Raw genomic sequence first — 19,935 nt, 5'->3', positions numbered from 1 at the left:
TCGTGAATGGTTTGCTACCCTGAAAAGGGGATAAATGTGCAATGAATGAGATTTGTTCTGAACAGTTCAGTCAGGTCCAGCTGTCTGGTTTCTATTGTATCAAGGATGAGCAGCTCGTGTGTGACTCTGGCTGAGGTCCTGCAGCTGAAGGGAAACCCTCTGGAGGAGGAAGAGATATGGGCTCTCTTACGCTTGGCGACAGAAAATCTTCTCCAGGACCTGCCCAAAGGTGAGTGGATGGTTTATGTTTTAGTAGCTCTCCATCTACCTGCCTACACTGGTCACCCTGGAACATTCATATTGTTCTGAAGGACTCATGGGATTCCCCATTACCAAGACAGAGAGCAGTGATGGGAAAGGCAGGATCCTTCAAAACAGACTGAGACATTTTTAAATGTGACAGCTATCTCTGTGTAATCTGCTGGGACACCAGCAGGGAGTTCATTACAGGATAGCTTTTTCCTCAAGCCCTAAATTGCTGCTCTGAGGTCACGTCCTCTGCCCAGTGTCCCACAGGTATTCTTTATGATGGAGTTGTCTGTGACAGCAGGGGATTTGAAATCCCTTCCAGGAAGTATCTTCCAGTCCTCTGATAAAAAGCTGGTACACCCTGCTACAATGACTCAAAGTGCTATGCCATCAAAGTGTGTAACTAACATTCCTGTGTTGGCAATAAGGGGAGACAAGACAAATCCAGGTGGCTACCCATTCAGCTAGTAGAAGGCTTTTATTCTTCTTGGTGATAAGCAGATGGGCTGAGAATTGCGAGGCAGGTCACGATGAAGGGCAGCAGGCAGCAACAGAAGTCTAGGTTGGTGCAGGGCTGAGTATTCTGTCGCTTACGTTTTACATATCGGTCATGCCAAGCAAATGCGACAGTTTGAGGTGTTATTAAGCCTCTTGAATGTCTCTGGTTTTAAGTAAAATGATAAAAGGTCTAAACAACCAAGCTTCCCTAGAAACAATAATTGCTTTCTGATACAGTGCTATGGAGGGGGAAAGCAGATGGCGACAGGGTTAATTGATTTTTATTATTTTAAGGGCCTTTAATTTTTTAAGTAAAGAAATGCCCAAGCTGTTACAAACATCAGAACTTGCCACTAGTATTGAGTGTATAGCTGCTTTGGCTGTGTAACCCTGTGGCTGTATGACTCCTTAACCTTTCCTTCCTTGTCCTCATGTTGGGATGCACAAGCCATGTTTCAGATGTAAACTGAAGATGATTAATCTTTTTGTCAAAATACCAAAAGACAGAGGCATGTAGGGTTCACACCCTAGCTTTTATCTTTTCGAGACCCTCATTCCGTCTACATGGTCTAGGCTGGAGGGAATGACTTAGTAGCCTAAGTCTCCTGTTTCTGTTACATACATGGTCAGGAACCCTAAGTACAAATACTACCAGAGTCAACTCAGTCCTTCTTCTTTCGAATGGAAATACACCAAGTTGAGTCTGTGTGGGTCTTTTTGATAAAGCCCTGTCTTGTGTTTATGGACATTTGAACCCATCCTCTTTGGTGTGTTTGATCAAACTCACATGGACGGACGGACACACATACACACTCTGTTTTGCAGCATGCTGTGTATGGATTAGTTGGACTCATTCCAGTTTCATGCCAGAGGGGGATACACTTCAGCAAAACTCAGCATTGACTTCAGAGGCAGCTGTTCGGTGCTCTGCAGTTCTGAAAATCTGGCCAGTTATTTAGATGTCTAAGTATGGATTTGGGAGCCTAACTTTCAATTGTAAAGTGCTTTTGGATCCTTTGGGTTGAAATATACTATGTATATAAAGCAGAGAGAAGGCTGAGCCACAAAACCTGAATACAAACGTACCTAGAGTAGCAGGAATTTGGATCCAGGTGTTTGGTTTGACCCATTTTATGGGGCAGTTGTGAAACTTGGATGCAGATAAAAACTTCCCCAAAGTTCATGCGGGGTGGTTTGGATCTGGAGTTTCCATTTAAAAAACACAATAGTATCTGATAGTAATTGGTCAACAACTGCAGGGTCACTATTGTAAAATGCAGGGTTACAAGCTGAGCTGGTTGACTGTGGAGCGACAGCATAGAGCAAAACGTGGCCCAGCAAATGGCGGAGTTCAGTATCCTGGTGGTAAAATTCAATGGGAATTGGGTGCTTACCTCTCTTAGGCCCCTTTGAAAATGCCAGCCTGAGTGTATTAATGCTTTACTAGCAGATGGCCCCTGCTTGCCAGGTAACCTCATGTGCTTTGACCTACAAGGCCTAGTAAGAATCACAAATTAAATGTCTTGGTAGAGGTCAGACAGTCTGCACTTGTGACTGACTTGATTCTCCTCTCCTGTGCACTGGTGTTAATCAGGAATAGCTCCACTGAAGTCAATGGAGTTATATAGGTGTAAAAGTGGTGTATGTGAGACAAGAATCAGATCCCTGAGCATCCATATGACTAAATCAGCCCTGGCACAAGTGGGCACAGTCCCAGTGGCTTCAGTTTAGTTCTCCTGGCCAGGCCATGGGTGGATTTGTCCACATGAGTTTGATGTTACAGCCTCAGCAGCTCATTGTCCTAGCAGAGTGAATTGAACCATATTAACCCTGCTTTCCTGCTGGTCCTGTTTTTCAGACCCACTTATCCATGTGATTTGCCCATGGTCAATGGTACTTTCAGCCAGAGGAAGTTTGTCTTTCCAAGACAATGTGTCTCACCCAGAGGCTGCCCCTTTCAGGGCACCAGAACTGCACCATGGACAGAGTAAAAACAAGCATGTTGGACTGACAAAGGTGAGGGTTTCTGAACAGCCTGATTGTACCTTGGAGTTTGTTAGGCAAAATATCCAGGTCCAAATGTGTCAGCACAACAGACCCAGCATCTAACATCAGACTCCCTCTAACAACAGCAGCAAACAAAACCAAGTTAGACTGTAGTTAAGGCTGTGAGAAAGGTTTGCCTGGAACCTAGAAACCCCTGAAATGAAGGGGCATTTGGGGTTCTACTGCATCTCAAACATCATCCCACGGCCCCATGAGTCTGGTGGAAATGGGCCAAAGTGGTTTGCACCAGTAACCTCATCCCATGTGAGAAGTGACCCCCCACACTTCCAGTCACCCCCCTCCACACACACAAACGCATTGTGAAGGAAACATTTTTAAAAAAAGACTTATCTAATAAGGTCATTTTAATGTCAGATACTGTGGGAGGATAGTGCTCCCTTGATTCACATCCAAAGCGTCCTTCCATCCCTATCACACCACTCCCTGTTGGATGAGTAGCCTATTCCTCAGCACTCTCTCTACCGTGGAGGACCCCCTGCCATTTTGGGGTATATAGAAAGAGCAGGATGTTTAGACTTGAAATTAGACAAAGGTTTCTAACCATCAGAGGAGTGAAGTTCTCTAATAGCTTCCAGGGGGAGCAGTGGAGGCAAAAGACATATCTGCCTTCAAGACTAAGCTTGATAAGTTTATGGAGGGGATAGTATGATGCGATAGCCTAATTTTGGCAATTAATTGATCTTTGACTATGAGCCGTAAATATGCCCAATGGCCTGTGATGGACACTAGATAGGGTGGGATCTGAGTTACTACAGAGAATTCTTTCCTGGGTGTCTGGCTGGTGAGTCTTGCCCACATGCTCAAGGTTTAGCTGATCACCATATTTGGGGTCGGGAAAGAATTTTCCTCCAGGGCAGATTAGCAGAAGCCATGGGGGATTTTCGCCTTCCTCTGCAGCATGGGGCACGGGTCACTTGCTGGAGGATTCTCTGTGCCTTGAAGTCTTTAAACCATGAGTTGAGGACTTCAATAGCTCAGACATAGGTCAGGGGTTTGTTACAGGAGTGAGTGGGTGAGATTCTGTGGCCTGTGTTGTGCAGGAGGTCAGACTAGATGATCCTATTGGTCCCTTCTGACCTTAAACTCTATGTGTCTATGAGGAGGGCTGATGGCAGGATGGGCTAGCTCAGTGTGGATCAGAAACTGTAGGACTGTTCTAGTTGAGGCACCTCTTTGCTCAAGAGGGGATCCCAGAAGCAGACGCTGGCTTCATTGGATCTGGGATGACAAGGAACTGAGCAGTGCTGTGGGGGGCCAGAAGCCATTAGGTGGAAGAATACGGCTTCTGCATGGATTGGGTTCCCATCCTTCCGTGGCAAAGAGGGATCCTAGAGTAAGGCTAGAGAGGAATGGTCTGTCTTAAAGTCAAGTCGCCTACTAAATCCGTGACTGTATGAAACCTGGCTAATTGAAAGCAGCTTGTCTGTATAAACATGAGACAGGAACGTGCTAATCTTTCAAACTGATTTTGCTTAATAACTGTTCAATAGACACCCTGCAAAATGGGTGTCCCTGGCAGCTCTGCTCTGTTGGGGTAATTTGCAAACTGAACTCTGGCCCTTTGAAGCAGATGGGACTAATAGACATTTTAAGAGACATCTTTACTGGATTTGTTCTTGTGGCAGCCCCCTGGCAAATGGAATCACAGTCGGTAGTAAACAGGGATAATGTCAGGGCTGCAAAACAGAACGGAAACTTCCTCAGGACTCTAGAAATGCAGGAAATGGCCATAGTAGAGCTGAGGAAAAAGACATAGAACAATGGGGACCAGATCTTCTGCTATGCAAGGACAGAAAGAGAGGTGAACCGACCCACTTTCTCCTGTACAAACTGTAGGGCAGCATTGCTCCCTGGCGGGTGGGGGCCTAGCTCCAAAGACAGAAATATGCACCAGATCTTGTCCTTGAGCTGTGCTCCAGGAATCCCACCAGCCAGGGGAAGGCATACAGCATCTATGCACCCCTGTGACTAGCGACCCCAGCTGGTGTGTAGAGGCACAAGGCCTTGGAGTGGATGAGAGTTCTCCATCTATAAAAGGGAAGGCTCTTCTCCTGCCTTGGGATCACTCACAAACACTCTTGGATGCCTCTTGATTGCCAACCGCTCTGTGATTGTTTTTTGATACTCCTACCACCATGCTGCCATCACAGTCCCAGTGCAGCACTGTAATCCTCAGCGCTGTCTCCAAGGAGAGGAAGCAATCTCACCCGCCACAGGGCTGGCGTCCCCTGGGCTTTGCTAGCCCCTCTCTTTCCTTTTTGTACTTCCTTTTTGTGCTTTACAACCAGCTTCTCAGCTGATGGGATAAGTAGCCCCTGAGCACATCAGCCCACAGTCTGATTAGGTAATTGTCTTCCGCCCCTCAGTCAGGACTTCTCTGGGGAACTAGTTAGTGCCTAAGTGACCAGAGCGTGGGTCAGCTGCTGGCTCGCCAGACTGTCAAAGCATCCCTGGAATGTGTTTCCATGTATAGGAGAGAATCTATCCCATAGAGATGAAGATCTATCATGTCCCACCTATTCCATCTCTCCGCTAGTCAGGCCTGTGTCCCACTGTACATATATGTGTGCTCTATCCAGTCCAGCTTTAAAAGTCCCAATCAATGGGGTTTGCATCACTCCTCTTTGGAGAATGGCTCACAGCTTCAGAGATCTCATTGCTAGGTAAGTTCTCTGTAATTATTGACATATAACTCATAACTGGTTGGTTGGGTGTTCTTGTTTGCCAGATGCTGGTGTATTCTTTGGGAATGACCCTCTGTTGGTCAGCAGACTATCAGGTTCCTCCAAACCAGGTCAGTAATATCAATATCTTTGTTTTCCTTTATTTTGTCACACATTGGCAGGTTGGAATGTTTGGAAGTATGAGTTGAACTTTCCGTAGTCCAGGTGGGAAGTTTGTGGCTTGTGTTTTGGCTTGGCCCATTAGAGAGATCAGGACCAGCTGGGAAAATCAGAGCCAGATGCCAAAGTTCAGGATTATCCAAATCCAGGATTTGCATTTGAATTGTATCTTTCTTTTAAGAGTCAGGATTCCCTAGCCCCTCCCACAAGGCAAGGGGAGGGGAATTTCCTTCATACCAGAAATAAGATAAATAGGGCTTCAAGCTTGGTTTCAAAAAAAGAATCAGGTAAGCTCATGGAGGATAGGTCCATCAATGGCTATTAGCCAAGATGGTCAGAGAAGCAACCCCATGCTCTGCGTGTCCTTAAACCTCTGATTGCCAGAAGCTGGGAGTGGACGACAGGAGATGAATCACTCAATAATTGCCCTGTTCTTTTCATGTCCTCTGAAGCACCTGGCATTGGCCACTGTTGGAAGACAGGCTACAGGGCTAGATGGACCATTGGTCTCACCCAATATGGCCGTTTTTATGTTCTTATGCTGAAGAAAGTCACATCTGCATCATTTTGGTGACCTGTATGTATATTGGACGCACAGCTCTGTGCAAATGAAGATGACTTTTGTTCAAAGCATGGGATGGCTGTGAAGTGACTAACAATCTCTCTTTCTTGGCAGATTTCTACCACCAGAACTGCTATTATTAGCCAACCATTTCCTGCTCAGCCAGTTCAGTGTCTCTTCAAATATTTGCAGGAAGCACTCTTATTTCACTAATATATCCTCCAAGCTATTAACTGCGCATTGGTGATATGGGAAGCTATTAGTATTTAGGCCATCTGAGCTTCCTTTCTAGGATGTTTTACTTCTCCATGGTCTCAGTGTAGGGAGCCCAGATGCTAAATAATCACATAGAATTTAAATATCTGGTCTCCATAGAAACATAGATTTGTGTAGTTCAATTCTTCACCCTTCCAAGACTGATAGATGGAGTACCATGCAGCTTGAGGATGAGATGTTAAAAATGAATAATCTAAACTTCAGATTTGTAGAGCTGTCACAGTTGCTATTAGTAGCCACATCTCCCCCTTAATGCACTGTTCTGCATCATAATATATGAGTTACCTTCAGTGCCATCCTTCTTTCCAGGGTGGCTTCATTTCAGTGGTACTCTATGTATCTAGACTGGGATTTCCCAAGGGGCTAAGGGAATTAAGTGAATTCTCATTGGAACTCACAGGTCCTTCAGAAAATTCCAGCCCTAATTCGTGGACCATTTTACAGTGTTTTATCTAAATGAGAGCTATTATTTACCATTATCTCCCTGTTGTCGCAGTCCCTTCAGCTGAGTGATCAGTTACACGCCCTGCTGCTAAAGCTGTGTGAAGATCTGCCGTATAAAAGACTTTCCCCAGAATCCATTTTGGAGGCATGTGAAGTGCACCAGAAGGAATCTCCCTCTTCTCCTGCAAGTGTTTACATCCAGAGAATGGTCAAATGTGTGCTAGGAAGCATCACTGAGGTCAGTATCTCTTTTATTTCCCAGTAGTGACAATACTATAGTAGTCATGGTTGTTTTTTGGGGGGGGTGAGGGGGTGGGGGGCAGGGAGTATGGACAGTAGGGTACTGTCTCTTGACTCTTGTGCCATGGACTCTAGTGCCATGGAAGAAGGTGCATGTACTTTCTTCAGTGCTTAGGTTGCATTTTTCTATTAGGCTTCTACATATTTTTGACACCACAGAAGCAGGGGTGAATTTTTCCAAAAGCACTTGAAAAATCAGTGGGACTTAGGCTCCTAAATCACAGAGGTAGGCAGTTTTGAAAATTATACCCAGATACCATTAAGTTTTAGGAATACAACGTATTGTCAACATTGGGATGCCATGGCCCTAATCCCAGGATTACAATATTACTACTCCTTGGATTCTCAGACATAAAAGCCCCAGGCCAGAGCATGGTGAAAACCTTGAATTCTGGCTGACTTTTAAGACCAGCTAAATACCTTTAAAGCAACTGTGCTGTGGATTATGGGCTATATCCTGCTGGATTTACCCATCCAAGTAACCCCACTGTATTTCAGAAGGAATATTTGTGAGAGTAAAGGAGGGAGGATTTGGCCCAAATTTCCCAAAAACCCAGATTATGTGGCGGTCCTGGGGTTTACAAACCCCATCTGGGCATAGGCAGAAGGGAGAGGAGCATCTTCCGCACTTTCAGGCAACCAGGCTGACTACTTCCCAGCACAGCTGCCAGCACTGCCAACCATGGCAGCATGCAGCCACAGCTGGGACCAATAAGGAAAACAAGCCCTGCTATAAAGCAAGGAGAACAGAGTGAGATAGGGAAGCAGAAAGGCCTGGGGTTGCAGAGGGGCAAGAGTCTCAGGCCAGGCTGACAGGGTGCTAAAGGAAGACTGCAAACCCTGAAGTTTTAGAGCTGGTTGACTGATTTTTATGTTAGGCTGATGGATTGGGTTAATTTGAGATGAATAGAGGGAGATTAGTTAGGAGACTGCTGGGACCTCTGGGCATGTGGATGAGGCAAGGAGCCTTCCCCCTACAATGTACCACCATGCATGGAGAGATACAAATCCAATCTCCTGGGATCATTGCCCAGACTTCACACTCCAGGCTAATGCCACAGTAATAGTAGCTTTTTCACAGGCTCTGAGACTCCACACTGGCCAAAGGAACTGGCTTCACAAGGGAGGAGAGCATGCTGTCCCCTGTATAAACAGTTTCCGCTTGCCACTCTGGTCTATGTCATTCTACAAGCTCAAAGACATCCTACCTATATCAGGTACAATATCTGCGAGCTACCTGTACCTCCCTTGCTGTGGGGCTAGGCCATAAAGTCACAATCAAGCCTGAAAGGTGGTGGTATTAATAAATGAGCTTGATAAATTGTTTTCAAGGAGCACTTTTGTTGACATTTTGACTGGCAAAAAATGGAAGAGAAAGTCAATGTGATTTTCAAATAATATGCCCCTGTTTTTTGATCAGCTATAATTAATAATAGTCCAGTAGTCCGTTTGCAAATAGTTTATTTCCAACCCCAGTAGGAGGTATCATTTATTTAACACACACTTACATACAGTGTCACTGATGAGCCTAGACCAAGCTGAGGGCAAGAGGCACTTCCTCATGAAGGTTTGAAGTCCCCTGGTCTGCTGACATTGACTTGCAGTGCAATTGGTTTGCAGGTAGAACAGGTAGCCACTGAAGACAGCCAGCGGAACAGAAGCCATGTGATAAGGAAAAGGCTGCATGAGAAAGCATCTGACAGCTCAGCATTGCCTTCCCAGCTGAATTTTCATCAAGGTAATCATTTCATCATTCTGGTTTACACTGCACTTCTCAGAGGGTCTCCCGGGCCAGGTGAATTGTTTCAAATTATATTGGTCCACCTATATGTAGAATTGAATATGATATTTACTGCTTTACCTCTGAATGAGCGTATGATGGAGAAAAATCTGTGACAACTCGGCAAGACTTTCAGTGCTTACAGGTTCAAAGGACTGTGATCTGAAGACTATGGAGCAATGTTAAGTGATCAGCATGCATATATTTAACTCCTTAAAACGGTGTGCATGAAAGACACTATACCAAAAAAAATTGTTTTGGTATTCTATGTATCCAACTGAATGCTCAAAGGTGAAGAATATTTTCCCTGAATCCATGCTCAAGAGCATTTCAAGAGCATAATCACATCTTTCATTCTTGAATAGCCCAGTAAAGGTCAGCATACAATTACATCTTCCTTTCAAAAAGATTTTTTTACTCCTAGAGAGGTTTTAGGAAACAAGGCCAAATTCTGCTCATCATACCCATGTAGGCAGCCATACTGTAGCCAACTAGACAACCCACCTGAGAAAGGCGAGTGGGATTCATCCTTTTGGATCTCTGGTCAGAATGTACGCATCAATCCATCCTGACTTCATGGTTCACTTTAACTGAACTTCAAGATGTTATTGTCCTTCTGGGTAAAACTCTGCTGCAGGATAAATATTGACTTCGGCTTCATATACTTTTGTTTTCTCTCAGGTCAATAAATCTTGATGTTCACCTCAGCAGAAGTTAATATCAGTGTATTTCTGTCTTGGTTTTGCCCCCAATTCAGCAAGGTTTTATGCACAACATACAAGTAGCCTTGACTCTATTCAACAAATCATGTGAGCACATGCTTATTTCTCATTGACTTAGGAATTAAGCACATGCTTAAAGTTAAACACTTGCTTGAATGCTTTGCTAAATCAGTACCTTCATTATTTTAAAGTGTGGGACATTTGGGGTGCATTTTCTATTGAGGGTGCATTTCACTGAATATTTTTCTGCTTTGAAAATTACCACCCCAAGTTGTAAGGCCCGGGAAAAGAATGGGAGTAGGATATAATAGAAGCAAAGAGCGGCTGAAACTTTGTGATGTTTTAGGTCATCATTCTTGGGGAATTGCTGCAGTTGCACTGTATGGTGGATCTGTGTCTTGGCACTCAATATGGAGCACTCCTGAAGGAGATAGCTGGGGTCTCTCGGATGTGTGACTTTGGAGGACAGAAGTAGCTAGAACTTGTTCCTTGGCTACTTGAACCTTCCTGACACTTTTCAATTAAAACTTGACGGAAATAATGTGTACATTAGACTCATGTTGGCCGGGATTGCTGAAGGGGCTGTAGGGACTGCTTTCTGTCAGAGTAGGGCTCTAAAAAGTACAAGGGAGCAGAAGCAGCTCTGCCAAAGGCTGGTGAATGCCTTCCTGAGGGAAGTGAAAAGCACTCAAGACATTCAACAGCAAAGAAAACTTGATCAAAGTGAGCCAAGACCAAGCGATGGCTAAGTGGGCACTCGGATGCTGCCATTTTAGAATCAAAACAGAATATGGTGATTTACCAGGCTTCTGTTCTGTTTCCAAACACAGGGGCCAAATTACTGAATTATAGTCGGTCGGCAGAGGATTACAGACAACTTTCGGCGGATTATTGTGACTCCAGCAGCATTTCAGAGAGCACATCTTTGATATTGTCAAACAGGGGCTGCAGGAGAGGTAGGATTCTACTTTGAAATGGTTACTATGATTTATCCTTGTAGTAGGTCAACTCCAGACTGACTTCCAGCTTTCCTTCTGTGCAGAAATTGGAAAAGGTATTGAATGGTCAATTAGGTGCCAGCAAACATGCAAATACGAGTTGGCTGATCCTGAAATTTTATTGAAACCACTTTGCTGGTTCTGTTTGGTGTGTGGTGGTGTAGGGGGAGCTATGTGTGTAAAAGGCAATTGAAATAGTAGAAGTAAACTGATCCAAAACCACACTCCAGAGCACAGGGGACTAGTGTCTCAGAGAGGTCCTTCCCGGCCTGACTGGTGACAAACTTCTCTGGATTGCAGTGGGTTTTTGAGGGAGGGGGTCCGGTGGCACAGCTCTCCTTTCCGTGGCAGCATTGCAATCAGATTTGTTAATCAGCAGTGGGCAGAGAGAGAGTGGCTGAGCTGAGGCAGGCAGGTAGGAGGGGGGCGGCTCACTGAAGTTTTGCCTTAGACAACAGATTGTCTTGAATAGGGCTGGGAGTGGGAGAAGGCATCGGGGTAGCACTGAGACCCATAGGGTAGCCAGAGGGATCTGCCCATAATTAGACAGGCTCCAGACTGTCTAACTTGGGCCAGGAGCTGTTACAGCTCCCAGAGCAGCCCAGGTCTGGGAGAATATAAAGAGGTTTTAATGCCCCCTTAATCCCCCTCCCACTCCTTGGGCTGCAAATTCTGGGCTGCACCTGTAAGATGCACAGCACAGAAACCACCCTTTACCTCATCACTAAGGGGGGAAAAAAGATCTTTCCTTCCTATAAGAGAGGTGGATACTTAAAGCTCCAAAACTGTAGTCAATATAAACCTACAACAAACCATAGATGCTTCAGTGTGCATGCAGCTCCTACTGATTTTTGTGGGAGCCACTACTTATTGAGGTGCTTGAATGTAGATTTAGGGGCTAGCCCCTTTTTGAAAATCTTGGCCGTAATGCTCAGAACCAAGGGCTGAGTCCTGTGGGATGGTGCGTACACTCAGTTCCTGTTGAGTCAGTGGCAGTTGAGGGTGCTCAGCACTTTGCAGGAGAGGGCCCTAAAAGCACAGTATATAAAGTAACACAAGTAGACGCGGAGAGTTTGCTCACTGTAGCCGTCCTTTCCCAGGATAATATATCCGAAAAAGACATTCTCCTCCCCATGGAGCTATTACAGTCCAGGAAAAGACCACCATGATCAAGGGAGATCTATATCCTCAGTGATCTTTGCTAGTATTTCAGCCTGTACTCTGGAAGCTCATTTGCATTTAAAAATTCATTGTTCATGTGAAGCAACTTCTTCAAGAGCCACATGCTAGTTTTAAATCAGGAATATAGGACTGGATGGGACTTCCTGGGTCACCGAGTCCAATCACAAGCAACCCCATCGTATAATCCCATTCATAAATTTAACTTGTTTTCTGATGGCTCTTGATAAATTGTTTCTCCCCACTGCTCCTACTGGAAGGCTGTTGCAGAACAAGGAATGAGCTTGATTTGTGCTAAAAGCATGGCATCGAGGCCTGTGAATTAATCAGGTATTCCCACTCGGATGATGAAAAGCTAAGGGTATTTGTTACATTCAGGTAACTTGTCCTGGGCGAGTTTCAGAGTAGCAGCTGTATTTAGTCTGTATTTGCAAAAAGAAAAGGAGTACTTGTGGCACCTTAGAGACTAACAAATTTATTAGAGCATAAGCTTTCGTGAGCTACAGCTCACTTCATCGGATGCATTTGGTGGAAAAAACAGAGGGGAGATTGATATACACACACAGAGAACATGAAACAATGGGTTTATCATACACACTGTAAGGAGAGTGATCACTTAAGATAAGCCATCACCAGCAGCGGGGGGGGGGGGAAGGCACTCCCAGCTATCTTCAAGACACCACTGGCTTCCTGAGGAAACTACAGTCCATTGGTGATCTTCCTAAAAACATCATCCTAGCCACTATGGATGTAGACGCCCTCTACACCAACATTCCACACAAAGATGTGCTACAAGCCATCAGGAACCGTATCCCCGATAATGTCACGGCTAACCTGGTGGCTGAACTTTGTGACTTTGTCCTCACACATAACTATTTCACATTTGGGGACAATGTATACCTTCAAGTCAGCGGCACTGCAATGGGTACCTGCATGGCCCCACAATATGCCAACATTTTTATGGCTGACTTAGAACAATGCTTCCTCAGCTCTCGTCTCCTAATGCCCCTACTCTACTTGCGCTACATTGATGACATCTTCATCATCTGGACCCATGGAAAAGAAGCCCTTGAGGAATTCCACCATGATTTCATAGAATCATAGAATCATAGAATATCAGGGTTGGAAGGGACCCCAGAAGGTCATCTAGTCCAACCCCCTGCTCAAAGCAGGACCAAGTCCCAGTTAAATCAATTTCAACAATTTCCATCCCACCATCAACCTCAGCCTGGACCAGTCCACACAAGAGATCCACTTCCTGGACACTACGGTGCTAATAAGTGATGGTCACATAAACACCACCCTATATCGGAAACCTACTGACCGCTATTCCTACCTACATGCCTCTAGCTTTCATCCAGATCATACCACACGATCCATTGTCTACAGCCAAGCTCTACGATATAACCGCATTTGCTCCAACCCCTCAGACAGAGACAAAAACCTACAAGATCTCTATCATGCATTCCTACAACTACAATACCCACCTGCTGAAGTGAAGAAACAGATTGACAGAGCCAGAAGAGTACCCAGAAGTCACCTACTACAGGACAGGCCCAACAAAGAAAATAACAGAACGCCACTAGCCATCACCTTCAGCCCCCAACTAAAACCTCTCCAACACATCATCAAGGATCTTCAACCTATCCTGGAGGACGACCCATCACTCTCACAGATCTTGGGAGACAGGCCAGTCCTTGCTTACAGACAGCCCCCCAGTCTGAAGCAAATACTCACCAGCAACCACACACCACGCAACAGAACCACCAACCCAGTAACCTATCCTTGCAACAAAGCCCGTTGCCAACTCTGTCCACATATCTATTCAGGGGACACCATCATAGGGCCTAATCACATCAGCCACACTATCAGAGGCTCGTTCACCTGCGCATCTACCAATGTGATATATGCCATCATGTGCCAGCAATGCCCCTCTGCCATGTACATTGGTCAAACTGGACAGTCTCTACGTAAAAGAATGAATGGACACAAATCAGACGTCAAGAATTATAACATTCAAAAACCAGTTGGAGAGCACTTCAATCTCTCTGGTCACTCGATTACAGACCTAAGAGTGGCTATCCTTCAGCAAAAAAGCTTCAAAAACAGACTCCAACGAGAGACTGCTGAATTGGAATTAATTTGCAAACTGGATACAATTAACTTAGGCTTGAATAGAGACTGGGAATGGATGAGTCATTACACAAAGTAAAACTATTTCCCCATGTTATTTCTCCCCCCCCCACACTGTTCCTCAGATATTCTTGTTAACTGCTGGAAATAGCCTACCTTGCTTGTCACCATGAAAGGTTTTCCTCCCCCCCCCCCCGCTGCTGGTGATGGCTTATCTTAAGTGATCACTCTCCTTACAGTGTGTATGATAAACCCATTGTTTCGTGTTCTCTCTGTGTGTATATCAATCTCTCCTCTGTTTTTTCCACCAAATGCATCCGATGAAGTGAGCTGTAGCTCATGAAAGCTTATGCTCAAATACATTTGTTAATCTCTAAGGTGCCACAAGTACTCCTTTTCTTTTTGTCCTGGGCGAGTGGGCGAGTAGAGACTTGCAAGTCTGTCTTATCAGAAAGGAGTGTAAACGTGCCCTCCTGAGAACCTCAGCCGGTGGACACAGCTATGTTGACTTCAATGGGCCTAAGTTAACTGATATCAGAGGAGGATCTGGCCTTGATATCGGGCATGTCTCTCAGCCTCTCATTTCTCACTGCCAGCACCATCGCCTCCAGAGTCACCCAAAGAGCCTGACTTTGCAATACTGCCATCTGCTGTTTGAGAAAATACACTTTGATTTCTTTTAGTCTCTTTATTTATAGTTACATATTCATTTGTTTTTGCATATGCCATTGTTGCTGTTCACCAGGCTTATGTTGAAGCGATTAATTTTCTTAATATTTTTGCTCCAGATGTCCAAACATGTTTAAAATGATATGACCTCTCTTGTGAGAGATTGGCTCAGATTTTCATTAGAAAAGCATCTTTGGGCTAATGCCTTGTGGTCTGCAATCAGTCACTTGTCACTATGGATCCTATGTCAATTACCCTACTGCATCTGGGTTTCCACAAGATTTTAATAGTTAGTATTGTGTATCAAGGGACCAGGAATCACACTGCAAGAAAAGACCCGCAGCCTGACTGTGACTGGCCCAGGTCAACTATCTCCAACTCCAGGGGCTCAGACTACAGGGCTGTAAAATAGTATTGTAGGCCTTCAGACTTTGGCTGGAGCCCAGGCTCTGAGACCCTGCAAGGGGGCCTGAGCTCCAGCCTGAGCCTGAAGGTCTATATTGCTATTTTTAGCCCTGCAGCTCAAACCCCACAATGCTGAGTTAGCTGACCCAGACTCTGAGTCTTGGTGCCGAGGGTTTTTTATTGCAGTGTAGAGATACCTACAGAGTTTGTGTCTGGATTCAGAGCCAAACTTCCCCAAAGTTTGTGGCTATTCAGCTTTATTTATTTAACATAAGTTAACTGTAGATTTCCTAGTTATTGGGTTTTTTTTAATGCTTTTATTGGAATCCAACATTGTATTTTTGTGTTGCCATTTAGAAAGAGGCCTCAATAATAATACTCATTTCTGGCTCTGCACCTGACTTTAGCTCCCCCATAATTGGAGGGAATTAGACCCCACTCATCTCTAGCTCATTTCCATTTGCAAATCACTCTCCAACAAACCCTGGTTTCTGTGCTTGTGTTAGTTATTCAGAAGTATTCACCAAATTATTTCTGCAAATTATTGGCCAAATATCCTGCAAACAGTTCACTTCAGCTGTTTTGCATTGCTGGGGTGTGATTGGCGACTTGTGTCACATAATATTGTTTCTCTTCCTTGATCGGATGACTGGAAAACGTTTAAACAGAAGAATAAGGACTATCAGTGAAATAATAAATGCTCCTGTTTGCACACAAGATCCTAATATTCATGCAGATATAAGGATTCACACACAAACAGCCATTCCCCCAAACTCATTCGTCTCAACGTCCATGAATAGTGAATAACAAGGGCTTCAGACATGGCTGAATTAGACAGCCAGTCCCAATATGAAGGATTAGTCACGGATGCTCTTAATGCAATGTTCAACCAGTTCTGTCGTGCAGTCATTTATTATGTCTCGCAAACAAGGATACAGGACAGACAGTCCAAATCTTCTCCCTGCCATATTGTCCCAGGATCTAATGCTGTGCGCACCTCAGGGGAGGCGGAACTGGGGGGCAGTTGGGGCTAGTGTCCTCGCAATGGAAATATTGGGGAGGGGGACAGAGCTATCTTTCCACCCACATGTGATGTTCTGCTGCATCCTGGGAACGAATACATGTACTAGATAGGAGGGTGATAGAAGTGAGAGCTGGACGTGGAGGGGCTGGAGCAGGCACCATAGTGCCTGTGATCGGGCCGGGGAGCAGGTAGGAACTGGGGTCACTGGTCTGGAGCTGGGAGCAGCTACACCTGGTGGCTGGCAAAAGTGAGACATGAACTGCCAGGACCCCTTTCCCAGCCTGGAGCCAGCTGTCCCACCCCACTGAGTCTCAGAAGTTCCCCTCCTCGCTCCCCAGGCAGAGCACCCACCCTTACTCCCCCTCCCATCCCTCTGCCTCCCTAAGTAAAGCAAGCTTTTGCCACCTTTTGCGCTGCTTCAGTGACAGTGATTGTGATTTTCCCTTGATTTAATGTTAGGGAGAGCTCCGCAGGCACAGTGGGAGTGGGACCCAAACCTGAATGGGTCGAGGACACACAGTAGCTACAAGCTCTTCATTAACAGGTAATCAGTAAAGTTTTTGTCCTTAAAAGATGGAGTTTTTTATGACTGCGGGAGGCACAAGGGATCTAGTGTGCCAGTGCTCTGATGTGAAACTACAGGGAGCAACTGGATCCATTAGCCATCAGGTAGCAGACACTGTTCATCTAGAGCCAAATCCTGAAGACTTCACTGCACTCCTGCTCGGTCCTTCCTCAGAGAAAACCTCTCATTCCCTTCAGGGAGTGTTTTCCTGAATAAGGGCGAAGGGAAAATGAAGCAAAGACTTCAGGTTTGGGCCCCCAGCTTGTGCTGATGGTCTTGTATGAGAGATCTGATTTATAAGAGACGGGCCCTGATAGGCCGAGTTTGCACTACATGGTTTTCAGAGTAATGTTTAGCTTTTCCTACAGGTTCTCAGACTGAGTCACTATTTCAACCCCCCTAGCTCACTAAAGAGTTAAAGGTAACCGACGGATGCCACCAGCAGAAAGCTATTGGGCTTGTCTCTACTTGGGAGATTGGCCTTGATTCAGCCATGGGTGGCCCGCAGCCAGTTGTGACTGCTTCAGTGCAAACCCCAAGTTAGACCAGGGATGCTGTGATTTGCATCACTGGAGTGAATTCCTTTTTGAAAACAGGGTAGGCTGCACCTCTGCCTATCGTGGGATGTCTAAAGCAGGGGGCTAGCATGCTGCAGCTGCAGTTGGGGCTAATTCCAAGTGCATACAAGGCCTAAGAATGGTTAGCCTCTGAGCATCACAAAGACCAGAATCCCCTATTTATGTACCCCTTAATCCATGATAGGTACCCCAGTTAAGCAGAATTCTTGTCAGAATTCTTTAACATGAGTTCCTGCCATCAAGCATGATTGACTTAATTCAGACCCAGGGGAAGTGTTGCATTTAGATTTCTCCATTAACCACGTCCTGAGTAAACTGATTGAACTTCCTATTAAACAGCCAACAGTTAACCACAATTACCAGGGTTGTGAGCTACTCCGTGTTCCCCAGTACATACAATGAGAAATCAATGCAGTGCATGCCCCAGGACAGCAGTGTTTTTTGTGGGGAATTGGTATCATGTATCCACACACTTCATGTGGAGGTGATAGTCACATGTTAAATTGATCAGTTTCTTTATCATGTACTTTTTGAGCATCTCACTGGCCCTCTGCCCAATCAACCATCCCTGCCAGGGCAGTCCAAGTCAATATGCTGACACTTTTGTTGTTAACTCTGTCTGCCAGAGAAATGTTTTCTCCTTCTCTGCCCAAAGGTGAAATCACTTCATAAATTACTATGGTGTAAGGTCCAGGGCCAGGATGGGCAATATAGAATCCTGGGCGCATGATGGGATTACGATCTATGACTTTAATCCTGAAGGCCCATAGGCGTGTGTTTTAACTTTACCACATTGACTTCAGTGGGATTACTCAGCATATTCAAATGAAGCATGCCTGCGAGTGTATACAAATTGGAGCCTGTACATAAAAATGTCACAGCTTTGAAGTCTGATATCTCACCCCGTGCAGGATGAGAAATGGCAGCCTTCTCCTATGGGTAAGGAGAGACTCTCATCTTCCCACTGGACCCACTATGCTTGGCACTGGGCTTCAAACTCATGACATTTTTATGTCTAGAAAAGCTATTTTAGGTCATCCACTTTAATTTTTCTCTCCCTCTGGGGCTGGACTGATGGTAAAAAAGATACCTACCAGGCAGCAAGATACAACAAATATCTCAGAGAAACATTTAGAAACCTTCAAAACATCTCTCAAATAGTTTTGCTGTATATACAGAATATATGATAGTGTGGTGGGTACAGAAGTTTGGAATGACTGGCATAACTCACTCACCATTTGTTAATAACACAACTAACCCAAACCAACGCCAGCAAAACCTTCGTACCTGAGGCTCGCCATTGTCATTCCATATATATAACAGTGTATATGCAGTATAGATTTCTGCTAAGCATACATTTGTCTGGCAGTGTGGACAACATCGGTGTTTTAAGGGTTAAATCTCCAGTATTGGTGTCATTATCTGAACCTTGATTCTCCACAGCGCTCAATATTTGTTAATTACAGCAACAGTCCCCTTGATTGTCTGAAACCTCAATTATTTGATTAGATTCAATGTCTCCCGTCCTGAAAATAGCCTATAGAAAGTAATGAAGAATGGTACCCTTTCCCCAGTTGTTTTTTAATCACCCTGTAGAATTTAATAGAAAATGTCATCCTTGCTGTAGTAGATTTCTCAAGGATAATGCAAACAACCTGCAGCTGATGTAAATTGGCAATAGCTTCACTGATTTGGTGGGGCTATGCTGATTTCCAGAAACTGAGGATCTGGCCCAGGTAGTATAGAAAGGAACACATCCTCTGTTTAAATCCTATAGAGTTTTTGATTAATTTCTGTAGAACCTTCATAGTTTCATCCATATAACACTTTTCTGTAGGGGTCATGCCATGTAGATCATGGAGATTGTCCTTTACTGCATAAGACAGTGTCACTCAAAGTCTTTTAAACTCTCTGTCTGTTACTTTGGATATGCAATCCGAAATATTGCTCACTCCTTTGAAGATCAGCAAGTGCTGTGGATGAAATCCCTGCTGGGGCTCAGAAGAACGACAAGCCCAACCTTCTGAATTTAGGCTCTACCTTCTCGGTGTCTGCCAAGGACTCGTTAGCAGCTCCTGCGTCTCTGAGGTGCTTGTTTCAAAGGAAAGAAAAGGTGACTAGTGAAAATGAGCACACTGATTGCAAAATATAAAGCCCGCACAGATACCTGTCCCCCAACAGCGTAGGGTCTATTGGATAGCTGACTCAGCTCATCAGAATGGCCTTCCATAATGGCCGATCCCAGAAGGGGCACCACAGGATCTGGGTGTGATAAAGAGCTCAGTCCGGCAGTCAGAATCCCAGAGACGTCAATGGGAGCTTTGTCTGCATAAGGACTAGCTATAGGACTGAACCCTAAAAGGTCAACTTTCCCTCTTGGGGTTCTAGTCGTGCTTTCTATGACCAGTAATGCATACTAAGGGGTGTTTCCATCAGTCACCTTAGCTGTGCCTTCAACACATCAGAGAAGGGCTGGATCCAAATCCCATTGCAGTCAATAGGGATCAAAGAGCTTTAGAACAATCCCATGTTGCTCTTCTTTTACAGTATACATCCAGGCAGAAGGCATAGCACAGAAGTTAACACACTGATGGGATAGTTGGGTGAGCTTGGAGCTATTGGTAGTGCCACCATTAAGATGTT

The 19,935-nt window shown here is 45.0% G+C and overlaps 1 protein-coding gene across 1 annotated transcript in view; it reads left to right on the top strand.

The window, feature by feature from the left end:
- Positions 1 to 19,935, top strand: part of FRMPD2 (FERM and PDZ domain containing 2) — a 127,295-nt gene that overhangs the window by 26,226 nt on the left and 81,134 nt on the right. The window contains exons 2-9 of the mRNA XM_038410070.2: positions 105 to 229; positions 2,606 to 2,763; positions 5,543 to 5,608; positions 6,992 to 7,177; positions 8,860 to 8,977; positions 10,572 to 10,697; positions 16,609 to 16,693; positions 19,255 to 19,405. Of these exons, the coding sequence (XP_038265998.1) occupies positions 105 to 229; positions 2,606 to 2,763; positions 5,543 to 5,608; positions 6,992 to 7,177; positions 8,860 to 8,977; positions 10,572 to 10,697; positions 16,609 to 16,693; positions 19,255 to 19,405 (1,015 nt within the window). The remainder of the gene's footprint in view (positions 1 to 104; positions 230 to 2,605; positions 2,764 to 5,542; positions 5,609 to 6,991; positions 7,178 to 8,859; positions 8,978 to 10,571; positions 10,698 to 16,608; positions 16,694 to 19,254; positions 19,406 to 19,935) is intronic.

The sequence above is a fragment of the Dermochelys coriacea genome, chromosome 7, assembly GCF_009764565.3.
Source record: "Dermochelys coriacea isolate rDerCor1 chromosome 7, rDerCor1.pri.v4, whole genome shotgun sequence".
NCBI lineage: Eukaryota > Metazoa > Chordata > Testudines > Dermochelyidae > Dermochelys > Dermochelys coriacea.
The sequence above is the reverse complement of the archived record's forward strand: the minus strand, read 5'-3'. Positions and strand labels throughout refer to the sequence as shown.